Source organism: Notechis scutatus, chromosome 13 (genome assembly GCF_049901735.1).
Source record: "Notechis scutatus isolate UNSWTSFEM ecotype Mainland chromosome 13, rNotScu1.2, whole genome shotgun sequence".
NCBI lineage: Eukaryota > Metazoa > Chordata > Lepidosauria > Squamata > Elapidae > Notechis > Notechis scutatus.
Window position 1 is genome coordinate 586,253 of NC_142021.1, and position 18,479 is coordinate 604,731.

An 18,479-nucleotide genomic window follows, 5' to 3' on the forward strand; every position below is an offset into this window, starting at 1 on the left:
CTCTCTTGCATGGGGCAGCGTGGGGGTGGTCTCCCGTGTGAGAGATTCCCCCCAGCCCAGCAGTGCCCCATGGAGCCCCCTCCAAAGGCTGCATCATCGGAATTGCTGGGTTTCCTGCAGCCCCCCCACTTTCTTGGCCAGCCCCACGGATGTGGGGAGGAGAAGGAGAGGTGACGCCTGTTGCTCTTCCTGGTTTTGCCACAGCAGCTTCGAGGAGCCCCAGAAAAGGTTGCTGGCTTCGCTGAAAGCTCTTCCCTGCTTGGCTAATGACATCCTCACTGGAGCAGCTTGACAGGACCGGCTCCTTCCACCCGCCATCTCTCCCCCTCTCCCTCTGCCTCCTCCCTCCGACTCCTGGGGCAGGAGACCTGCCTGGCCTCCCTCCCTCGGGTGGCCTCCGTGCCCCCAGCCCCGCACAGCTTGGCAGCCAGGAGCCAGCGCGGCTTTGCCGGCGGTTCCTCTCCAGAGCGTGGCCGGTGCTAAATGCCGCAGGTTTGTCAGCGTAATGGAGTGCGCCCGGAGGCAGAGATGATGCATGGATTCTCGTGCGGATCCATTACGATAAATACCCCAGGAAAGATTTACTGGGGGCGGGAAAAGGTCTCCCAGCTGAAGGCAGGTGCCGCCTTCTCTGCCTTCTTCCTAGGCGGGAGAAGAGGAGCTCAGGAGCAGCCACCTCTGCCTCCCCTCCACCCTCCCTCCCTCCCTCCCTCCCTCCCAAATCTTCCTGGGCCAAAGTAAAAGAGTTGTGCAAACGGCACTGGGGCAGCCGGTGGGCAACCAGATCGCCCGCACTGAAGGCCTGAATGACATACGGGGGAAGGGGAGAATGCTTGCGAGCCCCCTTCCCCCTCTGCAGCCAGAGCCAGGCCAGGCCCCGAATCAATGAAATGTTAACAGCTAATTAACCTTCAAGGGACGACCCTTCAGCCAAGGCGCCGCGGGCTTTGCGCACCTCCACAGGCTCCGTGTCCCTTCCTCCGATTTGGAGGGCAGGCAGGCTGGCAGGGAGGGCCAGGAGACCCCCACCCCACCCGCTCAAGGCACTCTTTTCCCTACGACCCATCTCAAACAGACCCACAGAGACGGGAGCCTCCTTGACTGAGGTTGGGAAGTTGCAGGCGCCAGGACAGAAGACACTGCAGGAGGTTTGATTCTGCTTGGGAGCATTTCGTCAGCTAGAAAAGTTTTAGAAAAGCCTGCCTAGATATCCTCATTTAAATATTTGCTTCCAAAGCTGGTTTTTTTTTCCCCCGTCTGACAAGCGACGTTTTTTAAAATGCATTTAGGAACGTTTCTGAGACCAGAAGGGTGTCAGGTCATCCGCTGACAGGACAGACCTCATTCTCTCTTGGATAAATCCTCGTCAGCGAGGTTCAATGTTCATGTTAAGCCAGGATTCAAAGCCCACAACGATGAGAATTCACACCCAACACTCCCTTGAAGGCAACCGTTGTCCCAGGTCCGTCCATTTCTCCCTCCAAATTCTGCCCACCGGCTGTGAGGAGAGTTGGAGTCCTGTCAGCTCCATCAAAACCGGTTTCCTTGCAGGGAGAGCGGAGCCCCCTTAAGCCCCCATGCTGGAGTTTTCCTCTTCCCTCCCCGACCCTTCTTCCTTTCACGTCGTGCAGGCCCTTCAAAAGCCAGAGAGTGGGACCGTGGATGCTCGGCGGCTGAGCCCCCTTTGAAAAGGCACCTAAGATGCTTCTGCATGAGAGGCATCCCCACCCCAGGCCTGCCCCATCCTTTCCGGCCCTCCGGCCCCACCGCAACACTGGCTGCTCCCCACCCCCACCCGCTTCGCTTCCTGCCAACAAAGCAGGGTGTGACTCCTCTAAGTTCCTATTTGTGTCATTCCCCACCTGCCACCGTGAATCAAACGCTCTGACACGTACACGCCAGAGCCCTTTCTTCTCATATCAGTAATGCAATTTCCAAGCTACATTGTGACAATGGGGTGTAATTAAGGTGTCAGTATATCATTTAGCCTTTTCAGTGGGAAAAAAAAGGAGAATCTCCCTGGGTGGAGAACAATGCAAATAAGGCGAAGGCGGGAGAGCCAAAGCCAAGCTGAAGTTGGCAAGGACAAAAATATCTTTTTCACCCTCTTTCTCTCTTTCTCTCTTTCTCCCCGGCTTTTCCTGCCTGCCTGCATGGAACCAAGGCAGCGACTGAAGGGATTTCGGGCTCGGGCCGGTGGGGGGTTCAGGCCTTCAAGCTGTGGCTGAGCTGGAAGCGCCAGGGCTTCCCACCAGGATGGCGCATGGCCCAGGTGAGGTGCCAGGGCGGTTTAGAGCGAGCCAGCTCTGCCAATTGATGCCCAGCTGTCAGTCTTAGAACGGAGGGCCAGCAATGGGGGGCGGCTTCTGCCTACAAATTCTTGAGGGGTCTGGAGCATCTGAGCCCCCAAAGAAACAGCCCCCACCCTGGCTGAGCGAACAAACTCCAAGCAGAGAGACCGTTTGTCCAGCTGCCTTGGCCTCTTCCTTGCTTCTCTGCTGCTGGGGTTCCTCTCTGGGCATTAGCTGGGTCCTTTTTTTGGGGGAAATCATCCTTGGCCCCTGGGACAGAAATGGCCCCCACAGGCCAGCAGCTCCACTTGCCTTAGAGTCAGGGAGGAACGGTGGTTCTGGAAACTTCCCAGTCGCAGGGAAGGGCCTCCCCCTCCCCCCTCCTGGCAGCTGCTGGGGGTGGGAGGTGGGTGGCAAAGGCCCTCAGGCCACAGGTGTCCGGACCCTCCTCCTCCTCCTCCTCCCATACAGGCCGTTTAATCCAAGGGGACGGAGGGCCTGGCCCTGCAGCTGAGGGAGCCTCCATCCCCGGGAGAGACTCACACACCTCCCTCCCTTCTCTCAGGTCACCTTGGCATCTTCCGGCCTCTCCCAAGCCTGGGCTTCTCGAGGTGGATGTGATGCTGGGCCAGAAGGAACCATTGCTAATTGGAGGGTTTTCTTAAATTATCTTCTTGGAATTGCTTGTCTCCCTTCATGAAATCACAGGTGAGGAAGACCGAAGCGGGATTAACCAGACAGCTCAGCCCTCAAAGGGAGGTTGGGGGGCTGCATCAAAGCTGGTTGGTGCAGATGTCGCCTTCCACCCCCACCCCCCCAGGGGAAAGCTGTGGGGCAGCCTGGGCAGCCCACAGCAACCCTGAGCAATGCACCCAGTGGGCCGGATCCTGAAACAGAGGCTGGGCCAGTATTGGCAGCCTAAAAGGAAGCCACAGGTGATGCCCTCACCTGTCCTCCTGCTTCTCACCTGCTGGACAGAGGAGCTCAGGAGAAAAGGGTCCTTCCTAGCAGCCGACCACCAATGTCACAAGCCCCCGAGGCTGCCCACTGACACCAGGGCGCAAACCAGGCCTCCCTCAGCTGGAAACCACCCAGGGGAGATGCATCTGATTGGGGTGGGGGGTGTTGCAGGGCAGGACAGGTGAGGTGAGGCCAGAGATGCAGCCAGGCTCTTCCTTCAGGGAGGGGCCAAGCGTCCCTTGGGGACAGAAGAGACGGACTGGCAGCAAAGGGAGTCAACCGCCAGGCCCCCCCTAGGACCCTCCAACCCCCTCCCCCCAGTGCATTGAGTGGCATCTCCCCTGCCTCAGAGGCAGCCCTGCTGCTCATGTGATGTACTTAATAAAAACAAATTAACCTGCATAAGCATTAATTTCCCAGCTACACATACATCCTGGCCTCATTAGAGTCGCGATCCCAGGAGCCCAGGAGTTCTGGCACGTGGTAATGAGGGTGTGCGGGAGGGAAAAGTCCCCCTTAATAGGGTTTATTTTGCTGCAATTGCCATTCAAGGCACATGGCCCCAATCCAGCAGGAGGCAGAGCCAGCTGGGGCCTGGCAAGACGGAGGAGGCCTTGGCTTGGTGGGCACCAGAGCCCCTTCGCTGCCCCTCCAACCCAGCACAGAAAATCCTCCACGGAGGTGTGTGTGCGTCAAGGAAGCTGCTCTAACCGCTGCACCTCGCTGGCACAGGCAAGAAGCAAGGAAACAGCTCGGTTCCCCCCCATGCAAAGGGGCAAGCTTGGGAAGACTATGCCAGCTGCCAAGTCTGAAGACCCCAAAGGCCTTAGGAGAAAAAGGGAGGTTTTGCCCCATTTCCTCCAGATGCCAGGCAAAATAATCCCTCTGCGTGTGTGTGTGTGTGTGTGTAGGGCACCCTCTTGCCTCCTTCACAATTTGTTCTTCCTGCTCTGAGTCAACAGTTCTGCAGCAACATTTAGAAAATGGTCCCTATTTGCAGGTATCTGTGTTAACCAGAGGATGCCCTTCAAATGCCACGAGGAGGAGGCCAGGAGTTGGGTGTGGTTGGTACAAAAATGGCTCCCCTCCGCAGCCAAATCTCCCTCCCGAATGCCCTTTTGGCACGCACACACACACACACATACACACACCCTCCTGGCACTCTCTGTGGCACGAAGCCGAGCAAGCGACAGATTGTGGCACAGAGGCAGGTGACCCAAGTGGGAAGAGGCGACCTTCCATTAATAAAGGCTAATTAGCACATCAAAACAGAACACTCCATAATTCAGGAAGGTGCAAAGAGGCCCGTGAACTCCTGGGGCTCCGAGCCAGGGGTGGGCTTGGAAAGCAAGGCTGGCACAGCAGCCAAGAGAGCCCCCCAGGCAGCCCCTTGACATCAAGCAGGACGGCCAATTGAGCAAACTAAATAAGAACCCAAACATTTGTTCCTGCTCCCTAGGTTTTTTTTTTTTTTTAAATTATTTGGGAAAAGTCGGCTGGTGCTTTTGGAGTTTCGTTTTGTATGGAGGGACACCTCCTGCCTTTGGCTGCTTCCTTGCCACCTTCCCCTCCTCGGAAAAGCCTCTCCCAGACCCGACAGTCTTGCTGACGGACAGGCTTTCAGATCGGTCCATGGCTGATGTAGCTGAGCACCCACAACGCTGAGGAAGAGGGGTGGGGGGTCCTTTGGCTCAAGGCTTCCTGAGGCTGCCTGGGGTGGGGTGGGGGCAGGGTGACCCTTCCCCGGGACCCAAGAGCATTTCAGCAGAGGTTTTGAACCCTCCATTTGTAAGGTTGCACAGAGACAGGAACCTTGGATTCCCTGGTCCGGGTTTCATGGCGGTTTTACGTCTGCTTAATTTCCACCCTCCCCTCCTCCTCACACACCCCCCCCGCTTTTCTCTCCTGCTTTCCCTCCGGGCGTTTTTCCTCCGTTCGGAGCTGATCCTCATGTAATTGATCGTCCTCTTTTATCTAAAACGATAACTTAGGTCCCGCTTATCTATTTAGGCAGCACATGGCTACGTTGCTCTGGCTTTGCTCGGTTTCCTTGCCGACCCCCTGCCCCCCCATCTGAGTTTTGACTGTTTTGTTTTGGCCCTCTAAGGTGCCAGAGGCTTAAGGAAGGGGGTGAATCCAAGGCCCTTTGGCCGAGGGAGGGCTCCCTCTGAAAGGGTCTCCTTGGGCCCTGGAAACTCACCCCGCCCCTCTCCCTCTGCAGCCCCAGCCCCAGAACCAGCTCCTCACCCCCAAGAGTGGCCCTGGGCTCCCACCCCTCTTGCCTTCCCCCGGAGAAGCCGCTCCCGAAGACGCCGACAGCTGCCTCCTGCCCTTGAACCTGGGAGCCTCCGTGCAGCCGCACATTGCGTGTCCCTGGCAGAGACCGGGCAGAGCTGCCACCTCCGGCTGAGCTCCAGGGCAGTTGAGGCAGGGCCCAGAGCAGGCCTGGGGAGAGCCTGGCTCCCTTCCTCCCCTGCAGCCCAGTGGCTCTGGCTGGAAAAGGCAGCCACAGGAAGGATGTTGGTTTGTTTCTAGGCGAGAAGAGCTTGTCCAAGGAAGGCCTTTTCCCCCTTTGTGCAGGATTCCTCCTCCTGCCCCTCGTGAAGACGGAGGCGCTGCCCCTCCTGCCCTCTCTGCTCAAGGGCCGCCAGAACAACTTTGGGGGGGGGTCTTTCACCAGCCAGCCTTGAGGCTGCTCCCCCCCCCAGAGCAGATTCCCTCCGCTTTTTGCGCCTGGATGCTAATTAAAAAAAGGCACCGGGATGAGAGAGACCGGAAAAGAGTTCTTCTTGTCTAATTGCCACATTAGGGGCATTATATTTCACACCTCCTCTGCGCTGGTTGTCAGCTACTTCATAATGTTCGCTCCTGTTTGCCGTTTGGTGGAGTGTTAACAAAAGTTTTCCATTATGTAACCAGCTGCCATCAAAATCAGGGATGGGTGTCAAAGAAAGCGCCACGGAAGCAGCCCAGCCGGGTGAGGAGGGGGGCCTCACCGGTGACTTCTAAGCAGGCGGAGAACTTGCTCCTTTCCTCCTGCCCAGGAAGCTGTGCCAAAAGCCCAAGATGGAGTACCCAGGGCCTCCCTGCGGGCTGGCTGAGGGCCAGGAATCCTCCCCGCTGCGCTTGGGGAAAAGGAGAGGGTCGTCCTCAGGAAACCCATATTCCCATTTTCAACTTGGCTACGCCAACTGCAGCAAGGCCGGCCATAAAACCACACTGACGTGTGCAAAATAGACCCCGGGGGTTGTGCATCTCAGGAAGGGCCCCAAGAGGGGCTCTCTCCCTTTCGGGGTCCTTTGCAGGTCTGAAGGAAGATATAAGTGGGGTAAAGCCCCCTCCCCAAAGGAGCTAGGGACCTTCCCCTGGGATTCAGAGCGCTGTCCCTGAGGCTGGAGGTTCTCTTCAGCCACCCGCTGGGGTTCAGAGGCCACCAGGCTGCCTCCTGCTGCGACCCGAGAGCCGGCCCCTCATGCCGGTCCTCACAAGGGGATGGTTCGCAGGGGCACCAAAAGCAGCCGGCGGGTTCCTTCGCGTCCAGCCCCAAGTGCCGAGCCAGGCGGGAGAGGGGCATTATCCCGGCTCAGCCGAGTGGAACCGCTTAAGTGGATTTCAAACACAAGTCATCTTCCTCCGCAGGACAGGAAGTGAAATATTCCTCCACCATCCGCAGTAAATTACACCCACTGGGCAGGGCGCATAAAGCATTCCTGCAGCCGGCCGGCCAGCCTGTGCGCTCCCTGGCCAGCCTCTCTGCTTCTTGCAATAAATCACCCAGCAAATGGCTGCTGGTCATCCAAGCCCGGGAGCCTCCACTGTGGCTCCTGGAGGCGCAACTTATGGATTGATGACTATTGGGAGGGTCCAGTTGGCCCCGGATGGCCACGTCAGAGTCATTCCGCTTCCAGAGGGAACTTGATCCCGAGAACAGCTGGGCCGCTTTGGCTGCCAGATCACCTGCCCAGGTGGTGCAGGTCGCGGGTGAAGGATCCCAGCACAGGTGCAGCAGCAGATTCCTTTTCTCGGTAGGAGAGCTTGGCTTTTCCAGCCCATCCTCCCCAGCCAGGAGACCAGGCCCACCTGCTTCCCCCAGGGGCACAGAGCCCGAGCAAGGGGTGCCGCCCTTGGGGTCAGGAGCCCCTCCCCTCCTCTGTCCACCTGATCCATCTCAGCTCCTCTTTTGGGGGAGGTCAGCAATGTGCCAGGAAAGGATCCACGTGCAGCTGAAAAGCCAGGAGCCCATGGCTCACCCTGAGGCGCCCAGGAAAGGTGGAGAGGGAGTCCCTGCCTTCCGGAAGGCGGCGGAAGGGGAAGCGGAGACATCAACGCTGCCGTTCCTTCCGTGTCCGTCCTCCTCCTCCTCCTCGTGCGGCTGCATTGGGGGAGATGTTATTCCTGATGACAGACAAGGGCAATTATCTGTTATCCACCGGCAGTTTTAGCCTAATTTCATTACTGCTGTGCAATTCTTTCCCGGCCGCTAGTCTATCAATGTCTCCCAGAAAGGATTAGCCTGCATTTTCTTCATCTTCAAATGAATTTTAGCTGTCACTCCCTTGATGAATTGAATAGCCGGGGCTGCCAACCCAGGCAGGGGAAGGGCAAAGCCAGGTTGAACGGCATCGGCTGGAGGCCTCGGCCTGCTCTGGTGGGCACCTCCCGGAAGCCCAGGTCCCGCCCATGAGGGACTGGCAGGGCTGGCGGCACAGGGGGCCCAGCAGGAAGCCTTGGCCCCAGGGCTGGCTCACCCCAGAGGTCTCCTCCCCTCCTCCCTTATGGGGCAGTCATACCCCCCAACACGGACACCGGCTGGCCACATCCCTGCGCTCATTTTTGACGACTCTTCAGGGAACCTCTTAGCATCACTCACCCCAAAGGACCCTCCCTTCCTCACTCCAAACACATTTGCAAATCCTTCTCTCCTCTCTCTCTCTCTCTCTCTCTTTTGGTGCAGAGTGATGCCTTAACATTACGGTTTGATCCTTGAGAGCCTCTCCTGTCCCAGACCCCACCCAGGGCACTGGGTCTGAGAGACGGCCAAACAAAACACAAACCAGGGATGCAAACACACCATCCTGGCAGCGTCAGCACAAAAATGCAATATAAGCTGAGATTTAAGCTGATCTCAGGGGGTTGCAGGAGGAGGAGGTAGAGAGGCTCCCTCAGGAGTGGCAGGACCCCCAAATTGCTCGGGAAACTCAATAAAGCCGAAGACGCATCGCACAGAATGCAAACTCAGCAACCCTGCTTTGCGGAGGGAAATGTGACCTGTGTTGAAATCCAGCTGACCTGGCGGCACAGCGACATTTAATCTCCCTTGGATGCCCCACCGGAAACGTCTGTCCGCTTGCGCTGCTGGCTCGCTCCCCCTGCTTCCCACTCAACCTTGAAACCCCACCCACCCCCCGCTCCCCATCCCCCTCATAATTGAACCCCATTTCCTAGCCTCCAGCCTGTTCCTACCGAGCTCGGTGCCGCTTTGGGGAAAACTCAATGGCAAATTATTTTTTAAAGAATTATTTAAAGGAATTTCTTCATATATTCATAATTCATATTTTATTTCAAGACATCTGCTGCTGATTACATTACATTTAACTAAAATTAGATGAAGCTCTCAGAATGTAATTAAGCCCCTGCCAAAATTCCTGGCCCACCAATACCAGCCGAGCACAGCGGGGGACGATCGGAGCCTAATATGTAATTAGGAGCTATTTTCTAGCTGTTTTTAAAGTCTGAAAATTAGCTGCCTTTATTAATCACACAGACAAATATAAAGCCAAGCCAATGCTTGCCGAAATTTCTAAAAAGGATTTTTTTTTAATTATACACCACATTGCACCGAGACTCATTTTGAATGTTGATTTGTTGTGCACTGACATTTTGACAACTAGTTCTCAATTTGTCTGTCGTAGTTCGGCAACAACAAAGCCAACAGTAATACTTAACTTTCAAAACCTTCACAGTGCCATGGGGGGCTCCCGGGGGTGGTGGAATTCATGCCTTAAATCCATCACGGAGTAACAGGCTGCCACGGGTGCCCTTCCACGCTGGGCGAAGGAAGCCCCGGCCCACCTGCCCTGTCTCACCCCCTCCCCCAACTGAGGAGTGAGGGTCTGTCTGAAGCGCCCCCTCTTGTCAAAAAGATGCAGAAATTGACAGCCCCCCCAGCAGATATTTCCACACCCTCAACCATCACCGGCACCCAATTCTGCTCTTCCGAGACCCCCAGGCCCCTTGGCAGGACCCTGATGGACAACAGCTGGCCCACGCAGCTTCCTTCCCCCGAAGAGAGCCTCGAGGTCACCTTGGTGGCCCACCTGGAGCGGAGGGTGGGCTTCCCAGGCCCAGGGGCTGCACCTGAGAGAGGCGTGGATCCTGCAATGCGGCCTTTCCCCTCCCCCAGGGCTGTAGCTCTTGAAGGAAACGCTCTTGACCAGGGAGACGTCCGAAGTGGGTCACAGGGTGGGATGAAGAACCTTCTCCGATACGCCAGGAAGTCAGTGGGGCAAGGCGTTACATAGGGAGCCTTCTTCCAGGACCCCGGCCAGCTGCTTCACAGGGCACCTTGCTCTCCATCTGGTCTCCCTCAACTTGGCTCCGGCCACCATTTCACACCCTTCACAGTTGCGGCTCCTCCCACCCTGGGAACCATCCCCCACTTGGGCTTTGGGTGGGGTGGGGAGTCAACCACCTCCCTTCCAGTTCTCCAGGCTGAGCCCTAACTAGCTGGGTGGGCTTCGGCTCAGAGCGCAGCAGCCACTGCGGCTTGTAAATCGTGGCTTAAGGGTGTCCTCAAAGTTGGGCAGTTATGGCTTGGCACAAAGTGTCAACTCAGACATTGTTTTCCACCGATAGGGCCGTTCTTCTCCCACCCACCCCCCCAAAAAAACCAGCAGGATTAAGAAGGGGAGCTCAAACCGACAGGACGCTTGGGAGGGGGCTTTGGGCCACACAATCCCCGCCGGCCTCCCTCGGAGCTTGGGAGCGAGAGCTGCCTTTCAGTCCCCGCCTGGACGTTTTCTGTCCTGAGCCCTTTTCCCCTCTTATTCCCCCAACGGCTTTGTCTCCCGGGCATCCATTCAAAGCAGCCACTGCTGACATTCAGCGTAAGGCCATCTGCGCCACCCAGCCCGGCTCTCCTGCACCTGCCTCTCCGGGGAAGGCAGAAGCCCCCGGGGTTAACAGGACGGGGGCGCTGCAGTGGGGCCCAGGGACCCCCAAAGGATGCGAAGGGGCAGCAGGAGGAGCAGAGAAGGCCCCCCCGTGCTGGCTGAGTCCCACCAGGACAGAGAAAACGGCTCAGAGGGTCCGACCAGATGGGATGCCCCCTCCCCATCCAGCAATGGGGAAAGATTGCCCCACCCCCAATCCTCTTGGCAGTGGAGCATGGTTTCAGGGGTTATGTAAGAACAGGGTTAGTTCCCCAGCCTGGTCGTAGGGAGGGATTTTTAATACAGCTCTAGTTACCAGCCTGTTGCTCAATTATTCGGTGCTACAGGCTCAATGTTTAGTATTCTTTTATTTTTTACAATTTTGATGTTTTTATTGGCACATCGCTGAAAATTAGCTTTAAACCGAAAGGCAGGTTAGGCATTTTTAAAGTAGCAAATGATTGGGAAAGGTATAAATGGCCTCCCGGTCACCGGCAACGCTCTGGCTCCTCTTTCCAGCTGCCCAATTGCCTGGCCATCCTCGCCCTTCACGGGAAGGAAAGCAGAGCTGGGAGGCTGCGGCCCTTGGGGCGCCTCCCGGGTTCACAAGATCCACCGGCTCCGGGGAGAGGCCAGCGGGACGAACTTTCAGGAGGCTCACCGGCTCAGCCGTGTCTCTCCGTTTTCTAGGTCTGGCCTCAGGGCAGGGTGTGGGGGCAAAGTCCGGCACTCGATTCTCTGGATAACCTGCCCCCCCTTAAGCCCCCCACCAGGGTTTTCCTCAGTTGGGCCCCTCTCCCAACACGAAACAGCCTCCAGGAGCTTTCAGGTCTCTCGCATCCGCATCCCTGCACACACCTGGCCTGCACACACCTGGCTGCCACACCTGGCCTGGCACTGCCTGGAGGGGAGGCTGGCTGTCGGCTGCCCCTTCACGCTCCTTTCGCTCTTCCGCCCCCTGGCCATTAGGAGCCAACGGGGGGAATGGTCAGTCTTCCCTCCGCAAAGCTCATCAGGTGAAAAGGGACACTGGAGAAAAATTAGCCCCATTACCAGCCTGATCCTTCACCTGCATCTTGGACCAGAGAGGCCTGGAAGCAAAGGAAGGAGCCCCACCCCCAAGGCAAAGAGGGGGCGAGGGGGGCAGGCTGCCTTGGGGGCTATTGTCCTGCGATGACCCTCCGGTCACTCTCCAGGGACAGTTCTCCAGACCCCCAAACAGGGAGGGCCCGTTTCTCAAAGTAGGGCCAGAGAGATGACCCAGGGTGCAAGATTCCCCCTCCCATCATCTTGGGGGGGTAGCACCCCTGGCAGAACAACAAAACCCATTTTAAATTCTAGACCCAACGTGGCTACATTTATACCTCCCATCAAAGCAGCGTTTTCTTTAACTTCCCTTCGTTTCTTCAAGGGCTGCCCCCTCCTTCTCAAAGGCTGCGGGGGGCAAGGGGGGGGGGCAGCAAAAGGTGAAATCCAAGGATAACCACCAGGATGAATAACTGGAGGATGCGAAGTGGGGCAGCCCCTGAATTCCCAGAAATCTCTCTGGAGGCCTCTGCAGGCAATGGGCTCCCCTCCCACTTTGCCAATATGGGCTGTGTGTGTGTGTCTACGCTCCAAGAAGCCCGCCCCCGCCCCAAAATAGCCTGCTCTGCCACCTATAAGAAGTGCCCACCCAGCTTCCCTCACAGGCCCCCCGAAGAGCGGCAAGAACAGTCCCCGCCAGGGGTGCAGGCATCCCAAGAGAACCAGTGGAGCCCCTCCCAGCCAGCCAGCCAGCCAGCGATCCTGGCCCCCTTTGCAAGACCAAGAGCACCTCCCAGCTGCACCGCCCACAACTCCTCCGTAAGTGGGTCTCTGCTGCCCTCTGCTGTTCAGAAAAGTGTCTGCGCCCGCTGAGAAATCTCGCTCAACCCAGCTGCCAGTCCAGGCCAAGCGCCCCTCAGACCCCAACAGTGGCTCTTGCTGGGAAGAAGCGCCCCCCACCCCTCCCCTCAGCCCAGGACTGAAGGAAGCCCTGACACAAAAGCCAGAAGAGCCACCTTTGACCCCAGCCTTTATTCAGAAGCCCACAACGGGGGTCTCTCTAGCACCAAAAATCTGGAGTTGATGAATTGACCAAACACAACCAACGGCCCTAATGGCCACAAAGGCATTTAAAAGGCCCGTTTTTCGTTCCCTTTCAAGCCATCCAGCACCCCATTAACGAGGGACCCTGACCCACCTCCACCCCCCACCCCCCAAGCACAGGCCAAGGAAGGCAGTCACGGCCGGGCTTGGAATATTCCCCAGGAAGCATTGAAAATTAAGAGGCAGATCAGCAGAGACAGTTAATAGCTCCCATTCCCAGAGCAACTTTGCCAGGCTGTGTCGGTTGGGGGGGAGGATAAGAGGAGCCACTAAGGAGTGAATTCAGGAGATGGGCTGTCAGGGGAGGGAGCAACTCCCCCCCCCCCGCCTGGCATTTTTAGGGCCTGTGACCTGGCAGTGTGCAAAAGGTGCAAGGAAGGATTTACACTAGCGTACCCCCAAAACCCCCGTTAGCAGTAGAGCCGTGTCCACAGTGGCTAGGAAGACCCAGCTCCCTGTCCTCCCACTCCCGCTGAGTAGACCTGCGCCCTTCCCCGCCTGACTGACCAAGTCCCGCTGGGCTGCCTTGGGCGTGGCCTGGACGTCCAGTCCGAGTCAGGGCTGGTCCCAGGTGGAGGAAGAGTCGCTTTTCACGGCCCCCGTCAGCTGCCCTGCAACGCCTTCTGCACTTCCGCTCTCAGGCACGGCAAGGCGTGAGCGCTTACACCAGGCGCCCCGATGACCGTCTCCCAGCACTCAAACCCGCAGTGGGTCAGGTCTCGGATGGCGTCTTCCACCGCCCGAAGGAGCGGTGCCTGCCAAGAGACAGTGCTCCCCGGTTAGACACTCAAGACGGCAGGCGCGACCACCAAGCTGCTCACCCGCCCCAAGCCCTCCCCAGCGCCCAAAGCAGCTTAGAAGGTTTGGCGCTCAGAATCTGCAGCCAAAGGAAATGGAGCTGAGGAGCCACAAATGCAGGCCGGAGAGGATGGGAACGTGGGCTCACACACAAATGGCCACAGCCACCCAGAGAGGCACCTTTAAGAAATAATGTGCAGGAAGGTGCTCTGAGCGATACCTCGGAAGCATTTAAGTAGAATTTAAGAATGGTTCACGGTTACCTTAAGTGTGGCCCTTAAGGTAAACCCTAAAGAAGTGTTTCTCAACCTTGACAACTTTAAGACCTGTGGACTTCAACTCCCAGCATTCCCCAGCCAGCTATGCTGCCTGGGGAATGCTGGGAATTGAAGTCCATCGGTCTTAAAGATGCCAGAGTCGAGAAGTACCACCAAAGGAGGCCCATAAGCCTTTGAAAGCCAATATGCCCCCAACAGCTGCACTGCAACACACCTGTAGGGCTCTTTCACTTACACACTTGATTGTGAACTCAACCAACTCGCAACTTACAGAGAATCCAAGAGGCAACCCGTGCAAAGGAAGGCAACGGCTGCCCAGTTAAGACTCACCTGGTCGCAGCAAAGTGATGGCGCAGCCGCCTCCCCCAGCCCCGGTCAGTTTGCTGTGCAGTCCATGGCAGGAAGTGACCTCGCAGACGCGGTCCAGCAGGGCGTGGCCGACCCCGATGCCGTTGAGGAGGTGCTGGTTGATGTCCACCAAATCCTGAGAGGAAAAAGCAGCGACACTCACAGAGGAGAAACATGGAGCACAAGCTGGGAACGTGCTCCGGACAGAAATGAGCCAAGCTGGTTTTTCAGTTTTAAAAGCGGGCTCCTAGTCCTCATGGTATGAGGACTAAGGAAGGAAGGAAGATAAGGGCTTACCTCCAGCCTGGAGTAGTCTTCCTGCGATGGCTCTCCAGTCATTGCCTCAAGAATTCCTTCACACTCCCGAGAAATTGCGCCTATGGAAGTGAGCATCGGCTCCATGACAGTGGGAAACTGCAGGAGGAAGAACGATAGGGCAGGGGTGAGAGAGAGGGAGGAAGAGCAAAAATAAAAAGCATTAAAAAATCTGAAATCTTATTTAAGCAATCTTGGCACAGTTATAAGGTTTACTTTTCCCGCTTCTGTTAAAGTTAGCGAGCACGGGCCCTCGTGAATGGCATCTTTAGGCAGAGCTGCAAAGAATATTTGGCTAAAATGATGTCCCAAAGGTCAAGGGTCAGAGACCCAAGCAATGCTGTTTAAGGGACTCTTGGCGCCCATCTCAAACACCCAGAAACAGGGCAGCCGTCTCCTGCTTCCTGGCACTCCGCCCGGCTAGGCTTCTCTCATACAGCCCCCCTCCGAATCGTTCTCTCCAACCCCTTGGTGAATTTTGACGTATCTCCAACTATAAATTCTGGGCAGTCACAAAGCCTCGGAGAGGAAGCAGACGAAGTACCTTCAGGAGCTTGGCTTTAACCCCCGCAACCAGGACCTTGGTGCTGCGTGGAACTTTAGTGTTGGTCAGTAGAATCCGCAAAGTGGGCACTCTGCCAAGAAAGAGACTCTTAAAAATCAGTGGTCTGGGAATTGCTATGCAATAACTAAGTGCGCAGACTCCATCAGGCACAGCCGGAGGGAGGGAGGTATGGCTTTTGTTTTCCCCCCAAGGACCTGGAAGTTTGCAGCCTGGGAGAGGGGTGGCAACTTTGCCCCCTGTCTTTTCCCAGAAGCATCTCCACTGCAGGACGGTGGAATTACAAGCCCCATCGTCCCCCTCCCCGGGGGGACTAAAGCATCTCGTAGGCTTCACTTCCGCTGCTCCTGCGAATGCCGTGCAGCCAGCGCCGCAGCGGGAGGGGCCTTCGCTAGCTAAGCTTAATCACCAATTAGAGCCACGGTTTAGTTAGAATTAGCTTGCCGTGTTGTAAGCATTCTCCGAACGACCCAACCAAGGCCCACATTTTGCAAGCCAAAATAACTTTGTTTTCTAATAACTGCCATCAGAATAACTGGTGTCTAACATTAGCGGCTAATAGAGCAATTTCACGCCCTGCGAAAGATTCTAATGAAGTTCGATTAGGCCAAGTTGGCAGAAGGTAGTGGGGGGGAGGGGGGAGCCCTCGCTGGCAATCTCTTTTCCGAGCCCTGGCAACGCTCAGCATGCAAACTCTCTAACGTGATGCTTGCTTGCCGAACGAAGGCAGCCTTCGCAGTGTGAGACCTCGGGCCCAGAGTGGGATCAAGGGACGGCTGCTAGTGCTTTCCCTCGAAAACAAGGCTCTGCCTAAAGAAATCGATCAGCCTGTCAAGACTTTTCCATTTTTAAAAAAATCAAAACTTTTTAACACACTGATCATTTTGCAAATCAAAACATTGAAGAAAACTATATTTTCATGACAACTTAATCTTTAAAAAATTATTTTATAAACCAGCAATTCTCATTCAAACTATCTAAACGTTGATGCTCAAATGAACCTTACCTTTTTAACGCAGAGATTTTTCCTGAAATATACCGCAAGGCACCACCTAAGCATTTGGGAAAGAAGGAAAGAAAAATAGTTCCCCTAGATGTTTCATCCTTCCATGGCCCGCCAAATTGCTCCATTTCACCTGAACTAGTAAGAGGGAAACATCTGGCTATAAAAAAGCTTTATCAAAAACTAAGAGAAAGGAGGCCTTGGGGTCTACGGCAGCCAAAATCCCTTCCTGGAATCATAAGCCACATCGAATGCGGTTCCCAGCTCCGTTCAGTGCCTAAGAGGCCAAAGGCTCCTCGCTGCCCCTGAGCTAATTCAGAAAGGCAAAAGGAGGAACAAGAGGACTAACCCCATGTGCTCACAGCGTTGTCCACTCCAGAAGGATTCCCATGGATCACTTGCTCTCCTTTGAAGGCTAACCTGTTGATCACATCCAGTTCCTCCTTGGTCCACCTGTTTAAGAGTAGAAGAGGCTTGGTTGAGCTCAGCCTGTCCGCCTTTCAGCAGCCCTCCTGGTCCTCCTTTGACCTGCTGCTTCTGGTCCTTTAAACCGGACAGGGGGATCAAAGCACCTGGGTCCCTAGAACTGCGATCTTACAAGGCCCCAAATGAAGGGCTTTAAGGTGGCAAAAAGCTGCCCTGATACATGCCCAGTTCTACCTGGACAGGTGGAAACCATCTCCCAACTCCTCTCTTTCCCAGTTCCTACCTAGCTACTTCTTGGCCCTCCTGCAGAGGATAGCTGATGGCACCACATCCAGAAAGCAAGGCCCCTGCCAGGCAGACCGAGTACGCTGCGCTGGAGCCTAACCCAGCACCGGTGGGCAGCTCAGACCAGACCAAGATGTCAACAGCTGGCATAACCCTGAAAGAGAAGAACACTGCGAATATTAAGTTTTGCAATTTAACTCACTGCTTTCCTCACACTGAGCGGAATTTTCTTTGCTTTCATGATGAGTCACAACAGGCTTACAGAACGAGTAAGACCACAAAACCGGTCTTTCCTTTGCTCATTTTCTCCTCTAGTTTTTCTAGATGTGGTGCCTTAGAAACAAGTAATCTGTAAGAAGTGTTGCCCACTCCTAGTTTCCCAATTTTTTTTTAAAAAAATAGATATAATCTACACCCTGATTTCATGGCTTATGAAGGAGTTATTTTCTGCAGATAATAATCCCACAATCCTGATTTTAAATTCATGTAATAGGCATCTATTTTTCCTCTGTTGTCTTTCGTCATCCACCTTCCTTTGCTGTACCCCATTCTTTCTCTATCTCTATCCGTCTATCTTGTACTGCAGTCATCTACGCATTTGCTAACCGCTCCTGGCATTCCCAGAGGAGGGCAGGGTTGCTCCACAATCTCCATCAGCACCTCCAAATTCTTCATCTGGAAATTGGGAAGGCGGGTTTGGGCAATCCTGTCTGCCAGGAGCGAAAAAGCCGCCCAGCAAAGGTGAGACCCACCGTCTTACCCGCATTTGGATGCCACAGATAAGTACAAATAAAGAAAGGCGGCGGCAGCTGCGCTCTGGACTGCTTCCTGTCCGTTATCGCCCCCTGCAAATTCTTTCAGCTTCTCCACTTGCTCGGCGCTGGGCGGCTGCGCTTCAGGCAGTTCAACTGAGGAGAGAACACACAGCAGCCGGCATCACCTTCTGTACCCAGGGAGGGAGGCGAGAGCCCTTTCTAATGAGTTCCACATGCATCAGCATCACACCGTCAAGAAGTCCCAGATCAGTTTCTCTGGGGGCAGAATTAGAGGGATACAATTTTGACCGCAAGGGAAAGGCTACCGGAGGTTCTGGGGAAACAGCTGAGCCCGGGAGCCTCGGGAAACCTGACCCTGTGCGGGGGTCTCTGGGGCCGCCACCCGGGAGCTTTTCAGGCAAAGCTGATTTTTGGAGCCCCGCAAAGAAAGCGAAACATCGAGGAGGAGGAGGAGACGCGGCCTGTTGCTGCTTGTGGGGCTGCGACACCCACGTCCACAGCAGCCGAGCGGCTCCCCCGAGGGGCGAGAGGGGAAAAGGCAGGAAGGTGGGACCCCACAAAGGCGCCCGGTGCCTACCGGAGGCGACGGCCGCCAGCAGGGGCCGGAGCTCAGCCGCTTCCCAGCTCCGCCTGCTCCCCAGGTTCGGCAGCTGCAGGGAGACGCGCCCGTCCTGCCGCGGGGTCATCCGGAGGAAAGTCCGCAGGTTCAGCGCCGTCGCCAGGGCCACCTGCGTCCCAGAGGAGGAGGAGGAGAGCCCGGCCGCGCGGGGATCGGTCGCTTAAAGGGCGACGCAGAGAAGGAGGGGAAGGGCCTCCCTCCCTCCCAGCACGGAGCCCGGCCTTCGGGGGCGCGAAGCCCTCACCTTCCCGTGCACCACCGCATGCTCGCCGTGCAGGATCACCTTCCCCGGGGCGGAGAGCACCAGGCTCCGCGTCCACATCGCCTCCCTGCCGAGGGAAAGGCGCCGTCCGTCCGAGGTGGGGGAGAAGCTCCCCGGCCCCCCGCCGCCCTCCCCGACCCCCTGAGGCCCGAGGCCTGGACCCTTCTCCGCGCAATGCATGCTGGGCCGGCGGGAGAGATGCTCACCTGTCCCAGCAGCCGCTCCAGGAGATCCGAACAGTCCGAAAGGGCGTGGCCGGCGCTCCACCTCCGCCC

General features: G+C 56.4%; 1 protein-coding gene across 1 annotated transcript; it reads right to left on the reverse strand.

Moving 5' to 3' along the window:
- Positions 1-12,988: 12,988 nt before the first annotated feature.
- On the reverse strand, positions 12,989-18,479 carry MVK (mevalonate kinase). Its single transcript, XM_026685496.2, is given in 12 exon segments — positions 12,989-13,272; positions 13,274-13,287; positions 13,939-14,092; positions 14,254-14,370; positions 14,816-14,906; positions 15,840-15,885; positions 16,186-16,289; positions 16,546-16,701; positions 17,308-17,455; positions 17,901-18,051; positions 18,187-18,271; positions 18,411-18,479. Coding segments are annotated over 11 exon segments (1,197 nt in total). The 5' UTR covers positions 18,265-18,271; positions 18,411-18,479; the 3' UTR covers positions 12,989-13,134.